This window comes from Manacus vitellinus, unplaced genomic scaffold (assembly GCF_001715985.3).
Source record: "Manacus vitellinus isolate BGI_N305 unplaced genomic scaffold, ASM171598v3 scaffold_2_pilon, whole genome shotgun sequence".
Lineage (NCBI taxonomy): Eukaryota > Metazoa > Chordata > Aves > Passeriformes > Pipridae > Manacus > Manacus vitellinus.
In genome coordinates, this window is record NW_021940208.1 from 625,828 (window position 1) to 647,167 (window position 21,340).

Here is a 21,340-nt window from a genome sequence, read left to right on the forward strand (position 1 = left end):
CTCCACTCTGCACAGCATTAATCACTGCTGACTCTTCCTGCTAATGAAGAAAACTGCTTCCCCTCTCTGCTATTCTTTCTCATATTTAACCAACTACGTGCCTTGGTGGATGTTAACACTGAGCCCAGAGTACAACTAAAGTGAATCCTTAGTTTGACACAGCTTCTTTAGAACAGTTGAAAGGTAAGCTGTATTTTTTTTTTTATTTAAAAGAAAGAGCTGCAACTCCACTTTCAGAAAGACAAATTTTATAATTGCGGTTGACTCTAGTCTAAAGTAACCTTGCAGTGATTGTGCTGAATAAAACAGTAAGCTCATTTTCACACTGAAGACAGAGGAAAAAGTAGTTTACTTTTTTGGTTGTTGGTGTTTGTTTGCAGGTTTTTTTTCTCTTTTTTTTTTTTTCTTGTGGGGAAGGGATTTTATATTGGATTATCTATATTTTCTCTTCAGGGATTACCAGTATGATTCCTAACACTTTGGGTGGATCTGGGTTAAGATCTCCGGTATAGACCCAGAAGAAATATTCACAGTCCATTTCATGGATGCTTACACACAAACACTGTCCATCTCCACATCTCTTGGGAGTGCCCTAGGCAGTACAAAAGCCTAAAGTGCTCAAAACCCTGCCTGAACAGTCCTACATCACCCCAAAGTCAAAGAAAGTACAGCAATGCTACAGACACTGAAACTGGAGAAAGAGGGAGATTTCAGAGGCCAGCATGGAAAGCCACTCTGAGCCAGCATCTAATCTAGATCATTCTCAGCCAGTAAACTCGTAAACTAGACTATTGTCTAGTTCACACTTAAAAACTTTTAGCACTGGAGTTCCTCAGACTCCTCTATCTCCTCTGGTGCCTAACTGCCTACAAACTGTTTATGAAGAGAGGAGGACTCAGGTGGCTTTGTTCAGCTAGTTGAAGACATCTCTAAAGGGAGGCCTAGCTGCTGCCTTCTAACTATTTTAGGTATGGGTGATGTTCAGAAGATGGAGTCAAACTGTTCTGGGAGATGCTTAGTGAGAGCAATGGACATGAGTTGTGGCAGTGGAAATCCCTACTAGCTCTTAGGAGAAGAGTTGTTCACAACAAGTGTGGCCAGCTCCAGAACCAGGATATAAAGGTTGTGGCCTCTCCATCCTGGTCAATACTAAAAGTATAACTGAACAAGGCCCTGAGTGACCCAATCTGACCTCAAAGTTAGCCCTGCTTTAAAGCAGGAGATGGACCAGAGACCTTCAGCAATGCCTTCCAATATAAATTATCCTGTGGTACTGTATTTTTATGATGGTATTCTTGTGATTAGAAGTTGGGTTTTTTTCCTAGTATGTGACTAAACTTCTGCAAAACAAGTCAATTTCTGGAAAACTATTACTTCATTCTTCATTGTGCTCTTCTCTATAGTAAATAATTGCTGGCTCGGTACAAAGTCTGTTCAGGGTTACCTAAGGTAGTGCCAGTAAAGTCCAGGCTTCAATCCAAATGGCCACTTCAGGAACTTTTCCTTGAATCAGTCTTACTGAGAAATAGTGCAAAATAGTATAGGAAAGAGGTTCTCCTAACATCATTGCTAGACTTCCAGGAACCAAACTGCCCTCTGTGCTTGGGTCTGAACTGTTAATGGAAGTTCACAGTTACAGCTCAGCTTAGATGGTCATGCTGCAGAAAAACCCTTGAGCTATATAAAGTGCCTGCTACATCAGCAGCACAGAATTATTGCATTATCCTCCGACAAGGTGCAGCAATTTGAGCTGTACCCTCTGTTCCCTCACTCTGCAAAGTGACTATCCAGGTTGAGCGAAATGCACTGCCCACTGGAGGGGAAGCTGTTGTGGCTGATTAGGTGTGCAGGATCTGAGCTCAGGGTAATGCCAGAGTTATAACTCAACTCTTCAGTGAAAACAAACTCTTAATCTAAAAAAAGAATTCAGACTCCTGGCAACATTCAGCCTTCTAGTGGAAGATGTCCCTGCTCATGGCAAGGGGTTGGAACTAGATGATCTTTAAGGCTGCTTCCAAACCGAACCGTTCTTGAATTTTGTGAAAGCCTTAGATAAAGCTACACATGACTTTCTATGCCAGCTGTTTGTGCAAGGGATTTATGGACTGCAATATGCCATGGAACCAAAGCACCTCATAGGTTTCCTTAAAGACAGAGAGGTGGATCGTGACTGCACATTCTGAGCAGCATATCTGTTCTTTCAAGACATCACAATTTCTGAAATAAAAACAAACTGGCTTTTCAAGGGTGGCAGATCTCCCCTTTTCTAAGAACACAACAAATGTCTTGGTAGAATTGTCCTTTGACAGCTTTGGATTTACAAACATCAGAAGTAAATTCTGATTATTTATTTTGGATAAATAATGAACAGCATAAAAATTGCTGATGTTGACCTTCATTGGAAAAGTTAGTTTAATGGGCCCCATAAAATCTTCTATTGATGGCACGTTCATAAAGTCCATATTGACTTCAGCTAAAGGCTATAACTTCTATCAATACTGTCAACAATTAATATTGACTCATAAAGGTATCCTGTAAACTGAGTCATAGCATTATGTTATTTTACATTCCCATTAACAAAATTTCATGTCTTCTTGCAAACATTTTTCCTATAGGTCTGGGTTTTCTCAAAATAGCCTGTGTGATAGCTAGCAGCCCAGAGTAACACTGCTAATGTGCAGAGGAAGGAAACACAGAGCAACCTTTGTGTTTACCAGATAAAGCTTCTGAGAGGATCTCGGGCTTCATTTGCTCCAACAGCAGGTCTCAGGCTGTGAGGGTTTTGTGCATAAAGGGTTCTCACACCTTTATCTGTGCTAAGCAATTACACAAAGAAAACACTCAAATTTTGTGTACAGTTAAGACTTTTCTTTAATCCTTCTGTTTTTCCTCCATTGCAACCTTTGTTTGGGTATGTTTTATACTACCTATTCAACTGCAATCCTTATATTGAAATAATTTGTCCTGGACAGGTTTTTCTGACCTGAACTTGGCTCATGTCCATGACATATTCCTAGGGAACTCTAAGCATCAGATGAAGCTCACCACCAGCACACTTTGAATTGTCTCTTTTTCGTCAATATTGACAATACAATTATATACTGGATACCATAGTGATCTAGATTTTATTTGTGCTACACAGATTTTGTACTTTTGGGTATGATATAGTCTTTCTCCTTCAAAACACCCAACATCTAGTACTGCAAGTGCCTAGGGCCCAAAGAAACTAATTCTACATTTGTACAGCACTGTATGTTCTCCACCTTCCTTATTTGCCTTTTTCTAATTGCTATGAAATGATGGTTCAATGACTGGTTAGTGTGTCACTAAATTTAAGGGAAGAGGTTCAAGGTTGTTTCTTTCCTTACATGAGTATTACTGCCTGTGGTTGCTTTCAGAAAGGCCTTTCAAAGGCAAGCCAAGCAAAGGTTAATATGTTGTTTCTAATAGAATTTCTTTTGTAAGTGATCTGTAGGTAGAAAATTGCATTTGCAAATGTAGAGATAGCATTATAGAAACCAGTGAAAAAGAGTCCAGCAGATAATGCAATTCTTCTCTCTTAAGACCAAAAAAACCCAAACCTCAAAACTAAAATTCTGTATTTTGGTTTTCTGAGTAGACATAGAAAGAAAAATGTATGGAACACAGCTGCTCACACACTACCATGGAAAGCACAAGAGAGAGCTTTCGATAGAGTAGAATGGGATGGAAGTTCAAGCATTTGGCTGTTTTCTAGTGAGTATGCAAAACTCTAATTGACCCTGATGATCCCTCTGATTTTTCATCAAAACACAAGGATCAGAAGGAAGACAATATAACCTAGCACTATGTGTCTGCCTGTAAGATATTACACTAAAATCTTAAAAAATATGGTAAAGATAATTAAAAAAGATTCCTCTGTACATTCTTTAAACAGAAGGCCATTTATCTTTGAACTCTGCCTAATACATCATTATCTCTGAGCAGAAACTTAATAAGCTTCTACTGTAATTTTGTTGGAGTTAAACATAAAATCATGTGGGTGGTATATGTCTCACCATGTCATGGCTTCCAGAGGAAAACTTATCATCATTTGTCACTATAATACTGTGGCAAAAAGCATGAAAAGAACAAGAGATACAGTCATTTCACGTCAGCTTTCTGTGCTGAGCTCAAGCGCCTGATGACTTGTATGCAGCAGCTATATTAAGAAGCAGACTGTACTATAATTGAATTAAAGGTGCAAAGGCATATAGGGCTGGATGAACTCCTGGGTCAAGCTGCAATTGAATCAAAATCCTCTCTGCTTCCTACACTGCTTGGCAGAAGTGCTGACCAAAATGTTCACAGACCTACAAAACACATGCAGGAATCCCTGCAGCTGGGGACACAAAGTTACAGAGATAAAAAAAATCAGTGACCTTCAGCTTCTATTTCGCATAAAGAAAAACGCTTCTAAAAATATTTTGCCATTGTTTTCCTTCAGAGAGCAGTCAGCCCATTTACATAAATGAAATGGCTCCTGTCAAGGAATCAGCAAGGAAAAGAAGAAAATTATCTGCCCCAAAAATCTGTAGCAAAGATAAGAGTAGCATTAGCCAGGGGAGGGGACATTTAAATGCTTTTTGGTTGCTGCAAAAAGCAGGGAGAGTATTACAGATACTTAATGATCTCTGTCAGTGTGATAAATAAGTAGGAGCTTCTCCATCAGTTCATTAACAAACACTTCATAGGTCAGTACAAAAGGTCATGACATGGGGTTGTTAAAAGAGTGTCTTTATCGAGCCTGATAAAAAAAAACCCAATACAAAACCTAAGGAAGATTAGGGTGGAGTGGTAAGAAGAGTCATTCCTGGTAGAGCTCAAGGCTGACACCGCATTTGCTGTCACCACTTACCAGTTTCAGTATTCTCATGCTCTGTATCGGTGAGGGTGAGGTTGGAGTTGGCCCGACTCGACAAGCAGGAGCTGCGTCCAGACTTGGTGTTGCGTCCCCAGAGCCTCACTGGGTGCTCGGGCGACATGACCACGTCTGCCTCTGTGTCGGCATCCGATCCGGCACCGATGGAGTAGCCACAGTGAGGCAGCCCGATATCGGTCCGGTACAAAGTTCCATGTGTGGGTGTCACATCTTCAAGACCCAGTTCTCGCAAAGAGAAGTTGGCTCCTGTGAGAAAACACATAGGTTTGGTTATTTGTTATTAGAGCACAGTTCTATCTAGCACAAGACAATGGTAGAAATGTTCATCCTCTGTCTTCGTGTGGGGCAGAGCAGCTTGCAAGTCCTGACATCACACCAGAGTCCCCGCTTCTGTGGTCTTGTTCAGTCTGAGACCAAGTGACCGTAGAATCATACAGTCATTAAGGTTAGAAAAGATGTTTTAAGATCATCAAGTCCAACCATTACCCAGCACTTCCAAGTCTACCACTAGACCAGACTCTAAGCACCACATCTACACTTTTATTTAGCATTTCCAGAGACAATGATTCTACCACTTCTCTGGGCAGCCTGTTGCAATCCCTGACCACCCTCTAAGTGAAGAAATTTTTCCTAATATCCAATCTCAATCTCCACTGATGTCACTGGGGGCCATTTCCTGTTGTCCTATTGCCTGTTACTTGGGAGAAGAGACTGGCCCCTGCCTCATAGCAACCTCCTTCTCATATGTCAAGACCAAAAAGCAGCTGGATTCCTGCTTCCAGAACCTGACAAAAACTCAGGGCATGTTAAATGAAATCATCAAATTTGAAAGCAAAGATGGATGTAGATGGTGGAACTCTTTAGGAGAGGCAAAAAGTAATCTTCTTGGGAGAAAAGGAAAATGAGGTGTGCAATGATCAAAAGTCCTACCATACACTTGGCAACTTCACTACAATAGGCAATTTGAGTGAGTTCTGCTCATTGAAATCCCTGAAATTACATACTGGGGATTTAAATTTCCTCTGGCGATTTCACTTTCCCCTTGCTGACCACTCACACCTTGACTCAGTTTAGCTATTCATTCTGATACAGTCACAGCAGAGGTTATTTGGCTGCAAATAGATGCAATTGTTTAGCTGACTAAAAATACAACTTGAAAAGTGACTCTTGACTTCATGACTAGTTACCTGCAGAGCTTCAAAATCAGCCTGAATTGATGTGAATGAGGCTTCAAATATTAGCACACTTTGTTTGGAATGTTGCACAAGGAGGCTGGGGAGAGCAATTTTAATCCACATTTATTTATTAATGCATGCATTTATTTTTCAACCCTGAATGTCTTGAAAAGATTTTGGCTGCCCATGAGTGCCTTTAGCTGCACAGTGCATTTATACAGCTCAATGCACCCCTGCTTCTGTTACGCTATGCTTTGGATGGATGAAGGAACTGAACGGTGTTTCCAGCTCAGACATACTTCAACAAGATAAATCTGAATGAACAATCCCCAGAAAAGTTCAGGTACAAACCTACCTGTAAACACTGAAGTTCATATCTACTCATTACTGAAATCAATTCAAAGAGTCTGCATCTCAGTGTTGTCTCCAAAATTGAATTATCATTTTCTCCTTTCTCAAGACCCTACAATCATGGGGTTCTCCTCACATTTCCATTTGTTGATGTTAAATAGCATATTAGTGGAAAATGTGTATCCAACAGAAATAATCAGATTTCTACTTTTCCAGAGTATGGTTTTGCACATGTGGAAACACCCTGGGCTTGTCCTTGAACCCTGCTGCTTAGGGAAGGTCTCTTGTATTAGAGCACATGTGTCAGAAGACAGCTGGCCTAAACTAGATGCTATTTTACTACATTTTTTCATTCAGTTGACTTTGCAGCTCTCAGTGAACAAAGAGCAGACTTGAACGCAAGGTAAATAATGAGACTGGACAACATTTTCATGTAAAGCTCAGAGAAGGAACTGTTTGATGGCAGGAGGAAGTAACTCTGGTTCAGCTGGTCACAGATCTGCAGTCGAGAACACTCAAAGTTCATAAAGCATTCATGAACTTCACACCTTTTTAATAGACCAAACTAGAATAAAGCTGTCCAACCCTTGGGCTTTGCTTGGGAAATACCATGCAACTTGTGGCAAAGTAATCCATTTAACTTGATTGCAAAGTGGTTTGTGAGAGTGTCCTCTATGAGTTCATGGAATGAGGTAGCAAATAACTTGACCTAAGTTGTAAACACAAGGAAGCAGTATCTCCATGGAGACCTTGCTCTTCTCTTCCAGTTTTGATGTATGTGCAAGGTCGGAATAATTTTTAAGCCATCCTTTCTAGAGGATTGGAAAACATCTTTTGGTTTTGCTTGTGTTTGAGTCACTGACTGTGAGTTCTACCTTTCCCTGAAACAAGCCACACAGCATCATCAGGCACATCAACATGCAGCATGACTGATGCTATCCAGTAACAGCAGCTCATAAATTATGAAAAATGACTGCTACAATTAACTGAAAATCAAATTTATTTGCAATAAACAGCAGCAGATGCATTGATTTTCATATTCTATGCTCACTGTTGCCTTTTAAGCTGGAAGAACTCAAGTCAATAAAGGGAAGATAATAAATATCTGAGGCTTTTTAATTCAGATCTGGTCTATTTTCTCCTGTGCTGACTTGCACATTTTGCTGGCACTCACTCTAGCTAAAATCATTTAAATGCTGACTTGTTTATTTACTGAATTTATTTGGTCTATTTGAAATGTTTCCCTCCTCTGCCTTCCAAACCAACACATGAGAGAAACTCACTTTGCCTTCTTGATGTCGAGCAGGCTAAGGCGGCTTGGTTTCAGTTGGCAGGAGGCCAAGCAGCATCACAAAGTGAGGTCCATTCATGGCTTATTGCCAGTGGAAAATGTGGCACAGAAAGTCTGGGTTTATTGTTAAACATCAGGCCAGTTTAGAGAATCTCAGGATAAACTAGGAAAAAGCTTGAAACTGAATAATCTATGACTGTTATGTCAGAAATAGAACTGATGCCCAGACATGGTTAATCTTAACTTCTCAATTAATTTCAGTCACTTCGACCAGTCATTGTTACTATTTCTCAGTATAATCCAAAATTTTCCTATGAATTTGTATGAATTTGTGTATAGTAAATTTATACTCCCTTTTCAAGAAAAGTAACCTTTTGTGGGCTTCTTAGGAGAAGTTTGTGGACCTGCATGGCCTCATAGACCCTCAAGTTGAAAACCGCTGACCTGGACTAATTCACATCTATCCTGCATGGTGAATATATTGTATGAAGTGAGCAAACTCAATGACTTAAAGTTTCCTTTTCTTTATAACATCGCAGATTCCTTAGAGAGGATGAAGTACTTCAGTGTTGCTAAGAGGGAAAGTGCTTTTATGATGTCACAGTACTATTTACAACACCTATTGGCCCTTCTGTTGATTATTGCCTTTTGCAGCTATCCTGAAATGCAAATACCAAAGCCATGTACACAAAGATACCTCTGAAAGTCATTTTGCTTTTACATGCCTTAAAGATGTGTCTTTCACGAAAACCACAAGTGCATGATGTTTGAGGAGTAAAATTAAGCACCCCCCAAGTTAAAAGAGTGCAATTATACGCACTCCCTTTGGGGAATAAGCTCCTCCAAATTGCAGAGGATGTGTTCAGAGCACTCTAGGTTGGTTAGTTTATGTTAATTTTTTAGAATGCTGCCTACTCTATTTGACTCACTTTGCCATTTTGTGCTTTTCTTGATAGACTTCTAAAAATAATTTATGTAAAGTCCTGCTTGGCTTCTGAACTACAACACTTGTGCCTCTACAGAAAAATGAAGACAAGACATAGCAGGGGTCAGAAATCTACTGCACATAGGCAACAGCAGCAGTGAAAATGCAACTACACTGACTTTGAAGTAGCAATGAAAAAGTGAATATCTGAAATCTCTATTAGGACTGCGATGCCCATGGTGACCCTTGAAACTCCACATCTTCACAGACACTGTGACTCAGTGGGCTCCTGTAAGTCCTAAAAGTGGTTCCTTACTCCTCTAATATTGGAGCATGTTCCCAAGTCAAATCTAAAGCCTGCAGGCCACGTACAATGCCAAGGGTGGTTCATCCCATCTGGAGCTCAGTTGCTTTCCTTCTTTCAGGATTCTTGGGTTTTGCTGTAGACCAGAGGGACATTGTGGGCAGTGGCGCTCTCCTCTCACTGTCTTCTGCCTCAGCTTTCTTGTTGACTTCCTTCATAACAGAGCAGGCACATGACATAGTGAAAGTTCTCCTGAGCAGGCAAGAGCTTTCCACACCATGTCAGTACTGTACAGCACATGCATGGGGGTTCTAGTCTCATGGTAGGAAGTGGCAAAGTGCTGTTGGAGGCAAAAAGACTAAGACACAGAAAATGTGTCTTAGTAAATGCTAATGAACATGGGGTATGGATATGCCACTTAAGGACACTGGTCTGCACACAATGTCTGTGGAATATAATGAAGATGATCCTTGCTGCTCTCTCTGAATCTCTCTATCTTCCTTTCAGACTCAGAGTCCTTCAAAGGTATCCTCCCACCCAGCCCCAGCTCTCAGCTGATTCACTCACACTGCTTACAGATCCATCCGCTGAAAAGTACCCACCTGCTCGGCAGAATTCATCGGCCTCCTGGTGCACCATGTCTTTGACCCGATTGCTGTAGGTCAACCTGGAATCTTGATCATAAGCCTTCAGGGTCTCGCTGGAGCTGTAGGACTTCTGGGGTACCTTGCTGTCCTCACTCTCAGCCGAAGAGCTCGTGTAGCGACGCTCAGTGTCGCGGCGCCGAGTCAGAGATCGATATGGTTTCCTCTCTTTTACATCCATGGCACCCTTATCTGAGTATTCAACATTAAAAAAATGACGTCTGTGTGGTGGTCAGACTGGAATAACCTGAAAGAGAGAATAAAAGAAATTCATGCCTTTGGGCACTTGATGGCTAATTTGCCTTCTTTATACATTCTTGCATTGAAGAAAAGAGATGTTACTCAATGGATCGCAGGAAAACCCTCTTAGAACAATTACCAATAAAAAGAAAGTCTCAATTATACGTGACTCATTTAATAAATGCCACCGCTAACAGGACACATACACGCAGCAACCTGCATCTGTCTGAACTGGGAATGCACTTGGGAATTTGAAACTGATTGTGATATTCTGTGTCTTTTTTCCATGGGAAGTGATTCAGACACCTCCGGGAGGCATGTATTCATCAGTCACCTAATCTCTTGGAAATCAGGTAATGTTGAAATGTCTCTATTTGGGCATCCAGAAGACTTTGGAAAAAATGCTGTCCTGTGGTTTTAAAAGTGTTTTGTCAGATTGTGAGGTTACAAAGGATGAACAAAAGACTGAGACAGTGTAAGAAGGCAAGTGGGAAGGGGGAGGGAGAAAAGAAGAATGAAGGGCTGAGATACGGATGGAAATTGGACAAAAATGTCTTCCTATTCAGAGGGCTCATCTTCACTCAGCTGGAAATATATTAGAACTTAAGCAGAGCTGAGAAAGAGTAAATAAGTGATAGTGCTCTGCTTCATGTAACAACATGGCCTGGAATTTATGCCTGTTGGAAAACTAATGTATATATGCAATGTTATGCAAGCATACATATCTGCACACAGAGAAAACAGATAAGAGAAATAAAACATGTTAAAAGTACATTTTTCAAAACAATTAATAAATGGTACTTTCACTTCAAGTTTATTAAATGCAACAGAAAAAAAAAAAGTCAATGACTTGCATCAGGATAGTAAAATATGTTTTTTAATATCTAAACTGGTTTATGAGGAAAAAAAAATGATAAAACCCACAAACCAAACATTGAAAATCTGTAATTACAGGCTGAGCTTCTAAGGAACTGAACCCTCCTGACTGCTAAGGAACAGAAGTCAAGTCTCTAAATGCCACCTCAGGAAATTTTCTTTACCAGTAGCATTTAAAAACATAAAGGAAGAGGTTAAGAAAGAACCTATCAGTTATTGGTCTTTTTCATAGGAAATACATATGGAAATGTATGGCAAGGACTGAATCACATTCTGGTGTCATTTCTCTCTTAAAAGTCTAAACCCTGAATGTACTAATGAAATCTTACTCCTCCATGATTCAGACCCCAGCCTTGGTACAGATGTTGTGTCCCGGATTTCACAGGATCATAGAATCCTAGCAGGGTTCGGGTTGGAAGGACCCTGTAAGATCATCTAGCCCCGCCTGACATGGGCAGGGACACCTTCCACTAGACCAGGTTACTCCAAGTCCCAGTCAACCTGGCCTTTAACACTTCCAGGGATGGGGCAGCCACAGCTTCTCTAAACAATCTGTGGCAGTGCCTCACCACCCTCACAGTAAAGAATTTCTTTCTAATATCTAATCTACACCTGCCCTCATACAGCTATGATGCAGTAGCTGAGGATGGATGTGCTGTGAGCTTTGCAGGTTGGCTTAAAGGGATGTGGTGTAATGTGGCATTTGTGGGGTTCAAAATATGAGTGTTTGAAGGATAGATGACTCTTGGCACAAAGTCTTCTGAAAACCTACAAATCATAATTGTAATGCTGAAGCCTGAAGACAACATTTTATTAGCAATTCCTTACTTGCCAAAGTGTCTGACACAAGCAAAAATAAACAAATACTGGAGCTGAAGAGAGATTATGGGAAGGAACAAGAGCTGCAGAAAGGTTGTGAGATACACCTGCAGCTGGGCAAAGCAAAGGAGGATTACACTCTTGGAACTCTCATGGGGATAAACCATGACACACTCCTATTTCTGCAATTCTGATTTTGCTAAAACTGCTAACTGGGTTTTAGTCCTTTTAACCTCCAAAATGAACTTTGCAATGATAGACCCCAATTCCAACACCTTGTACAGTTCCTGTGGGATTCTTTCCTGGAAACGAAAACACTACTATATATTAAAAAAAAATCCACTTCATTCTCTTACAGTTTATTCCACTGATGGTGGTAGACCAAGTTCACACTTTCTATTTGTCAGCAAAATGCATAGAAATTATCAAACACTGATGGGAGGATGAGGGGAAAAGGAGTGTCTTATAACTGAGCTTTACTTAAATCATTCCCAGAGATTTGAGCACCACTTGGATTATGTTTTAATATATTTTTAATATGTTTTTTATTTAATATGTTTTTAAACTCACTGAACTCACTGACTTAAAATCAGTCATGTAAATTCAACAGAGTGAATGTAAATGGGATTACTCACCGGCCAAAACTGACACATGTTAAATGTTTTGCAGACCAAATATACAAAAATCAAGGCCTGAATGTAGAAGTCATAGTGAAGGAAATTGTGTTATGCTAAGGACCAGTAGTAGCATGCAAGAGATCTACCAAATACTGGTATATATTTTTTTGCATTGAATCAAACATATTGGTGCTTTCACACTGGAGAGAGCTAAAAGAAATAGAGCATCTGATTGCTTTTCAGTGCACTGTCTTCTTCTCTTAAAAAAAAAAAAAAGTCCTTTTTGGCTTGAAAAATTGTGACTTTTTTGCACTTATTATTGAGTCAGTTTGTCTGCTTTATAGCATCTTTTTTTTGTGTGAAATCCTGAGAAGGACCAGGTTTGTTATACTTTTGAATAAAACACCTTAAAACAAGCTCCTTCACAACAGCCCTGTAGTAACAGCTGTTATAATGAACACTAAAATTGTGGTTTATTGTCATGGGGGATGGAGATAGCAAAATGTGAGCAAGAAGCAGTTACTCTATAAGAAAGAAATGAGGAAAGGTGGCTTCTATCTGTTTCTGAGCATTGTAGCAATTCCTACTGAGGGCTAGTCATTTAAAACCCCTCTACCGGGAGAGGCACGTGTGCCAAGATAACCTTTCTGCACAGATAGAGCCACAAGGTACAAACAGGGTCTGTAGTTACCATTAGTAACCTTGCAACTTAGGAAATGACAAAAAACCATGAGGAAATTGACTGAATTCCCACCAGATGAAGAGTTTTCTTTTTGTAAAGAAAGGTGTTGAAAAACTGAAATTCCTCCTACAGTTCATCAAAAATAGCCCTGTAAATTTGCACCGTCCACATGTACATTCCTCTGTAACAGTGTTTCTATTCCCAATTCATTCATATCTTTACAAATTTAGCTCTTCTCAACTTTTTATTTCTCTCCCTCACCACTTGGTTTGACTTTCCTACCAGAAAGGTCACCTCCCAAAAACATAGTGAAGTGTTTTTTTTTTTTAATTTTTTTTTTTTTTAAAGAAGGAACTGTTGCATTTAACTGACTTAAGTAAATTTCCAGCACTTCTCCTTGGACATGCAGTTCTTGTCATCTGAGTTTTATGGCCCAATTCCCAGACGGTTTAGATACCTTACGTTCAGTGGAGTTGTGTGGTCAGGGAGTTTGCCTCATAATGTTTCTGTGATAGATTATTATTTTTTATCTGCTACTTCTTGTGTCTAGATTTCACTTCTGCTACAATTTCATCTGTGCCATCAACACCTCACATTTTTCCTGACTTCTCTGGTCCACAGCGAATACAAAGAATCACACTTGTCTCAGTTACATACTCAACCACCAGTTTCTTTCCGTCTTTAGCTCATGATTGCTCCTCATAATTTTAAAAGCTTCTATAAACTTGCTGGACTGGATGTAAAAAAACCCAAAGCTTCTAATAATGTTCCTTTCGATCCCTGCGCTCCTTTTCCTTCCACAGAAGCACAAAACCCTCCTGCTCTGAACCATTTCTATTTGGAAAGGGCTTTCTTGTCCTATAACGCAGCGTTTCTGTCTCTTTTTGATTCTTTCATCATTCCTGCTGTCTGCCAATTTCATCTTTTTTCCATTTTTTTTTAAAATTTCTTTTTTTTAAGGCCAGTTAATGGCAATAGCCATTCTTATTTTTGTTAGCCCTCTGTGTATGCAATCCCAGCAGGACCACAAGCTGATCTGGGGTGCAGTTCACAACAGAAATAAGCTTTACTTATTCTACTCAGAAAAATCCCACTGACCCCAGAAAGGGTTACTCACATGTAAAGACATATAAAACCAGACTACTTGAAAAAGTTATATTTTTCAGAGATGTGGGACTCTTCTCACATCCTTGCATATATGTCAAGGAGTGGAACAAAAAAACCAGCTTTCTAGTTCTGGTGCGGTAGTGCAGCAAATGCAATGCTTATTTGCAGCTCTTTGTTTTCTGCTTTTCCTTTGGTTGGCTCCCAAATAATCCTTTTTATGATGTTTTATCCTTTATATCTATCCTCCTTATTCTCAGTTCTGTTGCTTTTTGTTGCTCTTTGGAGCTTTGATTAACCACACCGTCTTTGTGCTGCAGAATCGCACTCAATGAATGGCAAGGGGGATGATTTATTTTCTGAGTCACTGCTCAAAAGACAAACTTGCATCAATCAAAAACCAGACAAGAGAGTGTGACACCACAAAGCGATATGCTAGGATGTGCTTACAGCAAAAAGGACAGGTGGTCTTTTATAGCTGACTTACATTGCAGGTCACTAATCACAGAGATTAGCAGCAAGGTGATAGACAGCACCTGTTCTGGAAGGCAGCATGTCATATCATCCAATTTTCTGTCAGAATGTGAGGGTTTATATAGAAGAGATAGCTTTATGTGTTTCCCATATAGTTACGGTAACAAGGTGATGAGAAAACTGGAAGAGTGAAATATCTTGACTCCATGAAAACATGAGCATGAATTCTGGTGGGTTGATTCCACCTCCACCTTTGTGCTGGAAGAAGCAAAGTGACTTCCCATAGGCATCTGTTTTCCTCTGCAAGACTCCCTATGCAAAAATAGCATCATCTTCCTTGGTAGGGCCTGCTTTTTGTCTTCTTAAACTAGATTTTCTCATTTCATTGCTTAGGGCAATATTTTTCTATATTTTTTATTGCTACTGCCCTTTGTAGAATGAGCAAAGCTATAGAATACTGAGAGGTAGCTGAGTTTTATTTTCCCTCCTTTGAGCTCCACAAATCAAAACATTAACTACTACCTAATGCTGGTAAGTAGTGAGCAAGTATTGTTTCCTTCACTTTATAGAGGAAGATATGAGCCATGTGAAGTCAAACTGAATTGCTTAAGGTGGTACAAGAAGACAGCAACACAACTGAGAGCAAACTCTTGATCTCCCAGGCTGAGTCTGATACTGAGCCCTGGGTTTTTTTGAGAACCAAGTCACATAAGCACAGTAGAATACTTAATTAGAAAAATCTTGGCCAATGTGCATCTGAAATCTTTGTTGGAGAAGAGCAGCATGAACCTCAGGTATTATTAACAAGATTCTCTTTCATGTTTGGATAGTGTCCTTCAGTCAGAAGAACTGTGGAGCATGTACAATTGCAGTTGTGTCTGACCAGTGAAATCCCATGGTGAATGATGAAAACCCCACTCAGAGTCAAAAGAGAAACAGATTTTCACCTTGCTGTATAATAACCTTGAAGGTAGCAACAGATATTGGGGCCAGACCAGCAATGTTATTTGGGAAATTAAACTTAGGGTTCTAAGCTGCAACCAAAGATGTTGTCAGTTCAGATGATTAAATGACTTTGTGTGTGTGGTTATGAATATCCTACACCAAGTTAGGTCATCACCTGGTGTTTTACACCTTATTTGAAAGGGTGCAGTCCGCTGCAACAGTCCCACCACACTTCTATGAGGATGCAAGTGCCTTGTTTGAGGTTCCATATTCTAACTTCATGGAGTCACAGAAAGTCTTGTGTTAGAAGGGACCTTAAAGATCATCTAGTTCCAAGCCCTCTGCCATAGGCAGGGACACCTCCCACTAGTTCAGGTTGCTCAGAGCCACATCCAGCCTGACCTTGACAAAACCTGGCCTTTTTTACACAAAATGTTGAACCTGGGAAGTCTTATTTGATAATTTTCATTTGTCCAGAATTATCTGTGATATTGCCTCCCATTCCACACCTGGTCTAAAGCACAAAGCTGGCATAAATGTAGTGGTGAATGTTATGATGCATTCAGCAAATGCTTAGGCATGTACTCAGGTCTGATTCAAATCAAGTTTGTATTGCCCAGTGATCAGAGTCAGCAATGATCTGATTTTAATAAATACATAACTGTGACTTAAACAGTGTGGTGCCATTTACCATGTTTCTGGGAAGTTCTTCTAAATAACATAAAGGACTTCTGTGCTTTTTATTAAACTTTAAGCTTCAGATTTATAACAGAGGTTCAAATCCCACAAGGTCTTTGTAGGAAATAAATTAAGCTATGGGTACAACATCCTCTCACATTTTTGGCAAAGGCTTTGGAAAGAAGCAGGCACGAGAGAGGAAAAGGAACAGTTGAATTAATACTACTTGGCTTCAACTCAGTGCTCAAAGAAAGTAAACCAAACCTCCCTTTTCTGGTCTTAACCACTAAACCTTTCTTCTGCTTGCTAGGCACTTGGTAATGTCCTGTCCAAAAGATGTGGTTTGTGACCTTTTTGTGAATAAATCTAAAACTGCAAGAAGCTGGAGGTCCAGGAAAGTTTGTAACAGTGGTTGAGCTTTGAAGTATGGTGGAAAAGTGTGAAAGAGGCTGGAATGCAATTATCTCAATTATTTTTGGTTTGCAAAGCCCTAAGTCTTCTTTCATGGGCTGGAGCCTTTAACCTGTGCTAGAGGAAGATTCTGGAGCCAGAAATTAACAAAGCTTTGGAATAGTTTTTGACTAATATAAGCAGTTTGCAGCTGCAATCATCAGAACCCTACTCTATCTTCCCCTAAAATGGAAATGACTTTTGAAACAATCTTAGTTTTATATTGAAATTTTCATTATGAGTCTATTAGCCATTATTGGATGAAGTGGATTTTCTTCAGAACCTCAATTTAATAGATAATGCATAAAGGTATTTAAATAATAAATGCCAGAAGAGACAGTCCTGACCATGTAGGCTGTTTCAGGTTCAACCTGGAAGTTTTTCCTGATTCTCTATGTCAGACTATGTCATACACTATGTGTATGATGTGCCAAACATCCAAAACCTCTGTGAAATCAGCCTGTTTATCAATGAATCTCAGAATGAGAAAGAACTGGTGACACAGAATGCAGGTAGTCACTGAAAGCATTCCCATTCTTCCTCTGTCATGCACCATCTGCTAATTTGGGCTCTTATCTGGGATACAGAGGGCTAAATTTTAAGTCCTTAATCTGAATCAGACATGATGTAGTTTTGAATGTGTCTCAAGCGTCCTAGGTGAAAACCCTTGACACAGGTTTCCTTAATTTGCTTGGGAGAATCTTTTCTTTTTCTTCCAGAAAAGAAAAACAGACTTTTTTTTTTTTTTTTTTTTTTTGGTAAAGCAACATATTTGATAATCTCTAGTCATAGAACTGTAGAATGGATACTATGACAACAAAGAAGGTGTCTTTGTGTTGGAAGGGACATTAAAGATCCTCTAGTTTCAACCCCCTGCAATGAGCAGGGACACCTTCCACTAGACCACATTGCTCGAAGCCCTTTCCAACCTGGCCTTGAACACTTTCAGGGACAGGGCACCTACAATTTCCCTTGGCAACCAGTGCCAGTGTCTCATCTCCTAGACAGTAAGAAAAGGTTGGTAAAGGGCTTGCTCAGGGTGCTAAGCTTTGTACCCACTCTTGGGTAAGCTTTGTGTCTGTTTCTCAGTGTTCTGTTGCAGCTTACAGGAAACCTTTGTAATAGAATGGTGACCCATATGAAAATGTGGCAAGAATCCCAAGACAATTACCATACACACCTTGTGCCATTCAACCTCTTTATTCCACAACTAGGCAAGTGAACTGCCACATGTAGATACACTATCTCTGTATTCCTGTTTTTCTTGTCATATACTGAACAAGGAAACTATCCATCTTTATTACCCCTGCATGGACTGGATGCAGTCAATTTGGAAGAGAAGAAGGAGCAAGTGGTTGTGAATGGTGATTTATTGATTAAGGTTGGCCCTTCCCCTCCATACGCTTCAAGAAATTTCTTTGCAGGACCACCAGCTTTGGCAGTCCTTCATAAACCTGTCCTCTGAGAGTTTGCCTAATCCCATTTGACTCTTAAATACTTTTGGCCTTTGTAACATCCTGTGAATAGCCCTCCAATGTGATTATGTGTTGTGTGAAGAAGTACTTGTCTCCTTTAAAGTTGCTGTTTACAGTCTTGTCTTTTGTGGGGATACTGACGAGCCCTCAGCCTTTTCCATAAGAAAGAAGCCTTTGAACTCAAACCCACTCTCAGATGTAACTTATTTTTTACTATTACACACTATTTCTGGTCCCACTGAAGAGAAGTGAATGGAGGCTCTTTTAGGAAAGAAAGTATGTCTGCCTTTTCTCCCTGTGGCCACCACCACAGGCTCTAATCCTACCTCTAAAAACACTGATGCAATCAGCTGCAGGAAAACAAAGAGAAACCTGTCGGTAGATAAAGTTCAAAGAGTAAAGCTTGCCATGTTTCTGTATCCCTCAGTAAAACTATCACGTTGGTGTGCACCACCTGTGTGAAACAGAGTTCAGAGCATCTCCTGTTCTACAGCCTTCGGATGCAACCTGGGGTCTGAGCAGTGTGCAGGGTGACAGCTTGAATTGAAGGAGATCTGTAACGTGAAACTTGCAAGATCTGAATTCCCTCCCCCCCTTTTCACTGGCTTGGCTGTGAAAACAAAAGAATAACAGTTTACGCTTGCATTGGCTTTCACTACTGCTGTCGAATGGCAGGGGATGTCATAGGCTCAACTGAATTTGAAGGAATACACTCAGCTATGCTCAAAAAGCATTTCTAGGGACAGATTTATTTTGTATCTGCCTATTTATTAACACTATTTATATAGACACTCTGCAGAACAGCATAATGGAAAACTTCCTGCAGCAGAGGGAAGCTCTCACCTAACCAAGCAGGACACACAGCGTAGGGAAAAAAGTATTACCATCCTTCTTCTGCAGGCAAAGTCAACTATCTTATTCAGTTCCTTTGATTCAAGTAACTAACACACAAAACTCCTGCAGGATTAGTCACAAGGCCAACCTGTTCTTGTCTTACTACAGTATCATGTTAAAAATTGTCCCTGCTCTTGTCACAGATGTTGTAGTACTGTGTAATCTGTCCTGGCTTTCATTCAGCGGAGAGAGAAACCAACCTGTTTTCTTGTTCTGATAAAGTCCCCCAAAGGGTCAAACTTCAAACTGAGGTTATTAAAACAGGAGTTATCTGAAAAAAGACTGCAAAGGCCCATGAATTGATTTATTTTAGGACTTCTATGTAAGATAATCAGAGTGCACTGAGAGATGCTAAGGATTGATTAATCAGTGTAACCCCTACCGTGTCCAGAGCTTAACTTTCAATGACACATCAAGCTTATGCAGTAGGAGGGGTATTTTTCTTAGGTAAAATGCCTATGGAGGAAAAATAGAGAGATGAAAATAGTAAATTAGAAATAGAAAATGTTGCTTTTTTTCTGAAACAAAGGGAGAGACCTTAGAGCTCATTCCAGTATCTAAAGGGTTACAAGGGGAGGGGCTTTTTACAAGGATAAGTAGTGACAGGACAAGGGGGAATGCCTTCAGACTGACAGAGGGCAGGGTTAGATTAGATATTAGAAAGAAATTCTTTACTGTGAGAATGGTGAAGCACTGGCACAGGTTGCCCAGAGAAACTATGAATATCCTATCTGTGGAAGTGTTCAAGGCCAGGTTGGGTGGGGCTTTGAGCAACTTAGTTCAGTGGAAAGTGTCCCTGCCCATTAGATGATCTTGAATGCCCCTTCCAATCCAAACCCTTCAATGATTCTATGATTCTATGACCTTCCAAACCAGAAATTAATACGCTCTTACAGATACACAAATGCTGCTCAACTGCAAGGTGCATTAAGGAGGTAGCATACTAAGGTTATAATAACTGATACTGTAGCTCAGAGGAAAATATATAACATTACATTTATTCTATTGTTGCAAATTACTTTTCTACTTGACCAAAGGTATCAGAAAAATAGCAGGGTTTATTTTTATTTACTTTTCATTTTTAGCACATGGTAAAAACTCAGAAGGTAAAATTTGTATTCTGTTTTTATGCCTTGTGCACCTACATGGCAGGATGATCAGTCAGGGTGATAAGTCAAATTTGTCTCACCTAACTGTGGATATCAGTCCTTCAAATATCTACAGCCAAACTACTCACAACTGATTCCTTCTACAATCAATGAAGAAAAAAGAGTAATTTCTAGGGCAAAATTAATATAAAAATTAATTTAGACAATTATTACAGTCATGGATAAATTATTTTTATCTGGAAATGACTCCTTCTCCTTATGGATTCCAAGGGGACCCCTAGGCTGACTGATTCAGGACTAAGAGTCTAAATTTGGTTGCATTCACCACACAGTGAAGTTATTCATTTGTGTTGCTGCACGTTTGTGATTTCTTGCTGATTTAGCCATTTGAAGAGGTACATTTGCATCTCCCCCATGTTACAGGCAGAACAGGGAAGTGACCTGATCAAATAATGCAAGAAGTCAGTGGCAGAGACTACACAAACCCCAGCTCCTGTTTGGACATCAGAAGCCTGTTTACTAGAGTTCTTGGATTTTGTGCCAGTATTTCTGAAAGCCAAATACTTTTCATATATTTCAATAGATAAAATGTTAGGTAAGAGATTAAGTTGTTTATCCAAGTCCAAACTGGAAAATAAAGTCTGCACCGTTGGTATTAAGATCACTAATTTAGTGACTAAGTGATAAATCTTTTGGTTTGCCATAGGAAAACATCTTGTACGTGACTTCCTGTGGCAAAACAGAATGACTTATTAAATCATTCTTATAAGACTAGGTTTTTATATCATTTAACAAAATGAGTGGAAAGGCTCACTGTTCTGCTGAAGAAAAGCTTTGCTACCATGCTAAGGAATCCAGCTTTAAGAATATTCAGCAAAAAGACATTGGGAAGAAAAGGAAAAAGCAAATGAAGGAGCTGGGGAGGGGAGAAGGCAATTGAAGATGTAAATGGCTCTTCTTAGTCATACCTTTAATGACTAGCTAGACCAAAGATTAGAAGTAATTGAACTAGCTCTCAGTCAACAAAAGACGCAAATAGATTGTAAAGCAGAGTGGGATTACATTAGCTTACACTAAACCAAGAGTAATTAGTGTTTGTGCACTGCTTAAAAAGCAGAAAGTGTTGTATAAATGTTAATTATTACTATTTGTTTCAAATAGATGCAACAAACACAATCTTTCACATGCAAAACTTATTAACAGGTTCCATCATTTGACTGAGACTCATTAGAGCACATTTGGAAAAACACAAGGAGTCTTATTCAGTGGGTATCTCTGACTTATGAATGTCTCATTTGAAGTCAAAGGTGACTGCCTATCTCTGGAAAGTGTGTTTTCTGGAAAATGAAAAAAAACCACCCAAACCCAAAGCACCAAGTTCAGCATC

The 21,340-nt window shown here is 39.7% G+C and overlaps 1 protein-coding gene across 1 annotated transcript in view; it reads right to left on the reverse strand.

Annotated features, from left to right (window-relative positions):
- The window catches only part of TENM4 (teneurin transmembrane protein 4), a 349,236-nt gene extending 339,397 nt beyond the window's left edge, over window positions 1-9,839 (reverse strand). The window contains exons 1-2 of the mRNA XM_018071344.2: window positions 9,549-9,839; window positions 4,877-5,146 (exon numbers count right to left, since the gene is read on the reverse strand). Coding sequence (XP_017926833.1) covers window positions 4,877-5,146; window positions 9,549-9,771 — 493 coding nt within the window. The 5' untranslated portion in view covers window positions 9,772-9,839. The remainder of the gene's footprint in view (window positions 1-4,876; window positions 5,147-9,548) is intronic.
- Window positions 9,840-21,340: the final 11,501 nt, after the last annotated feature.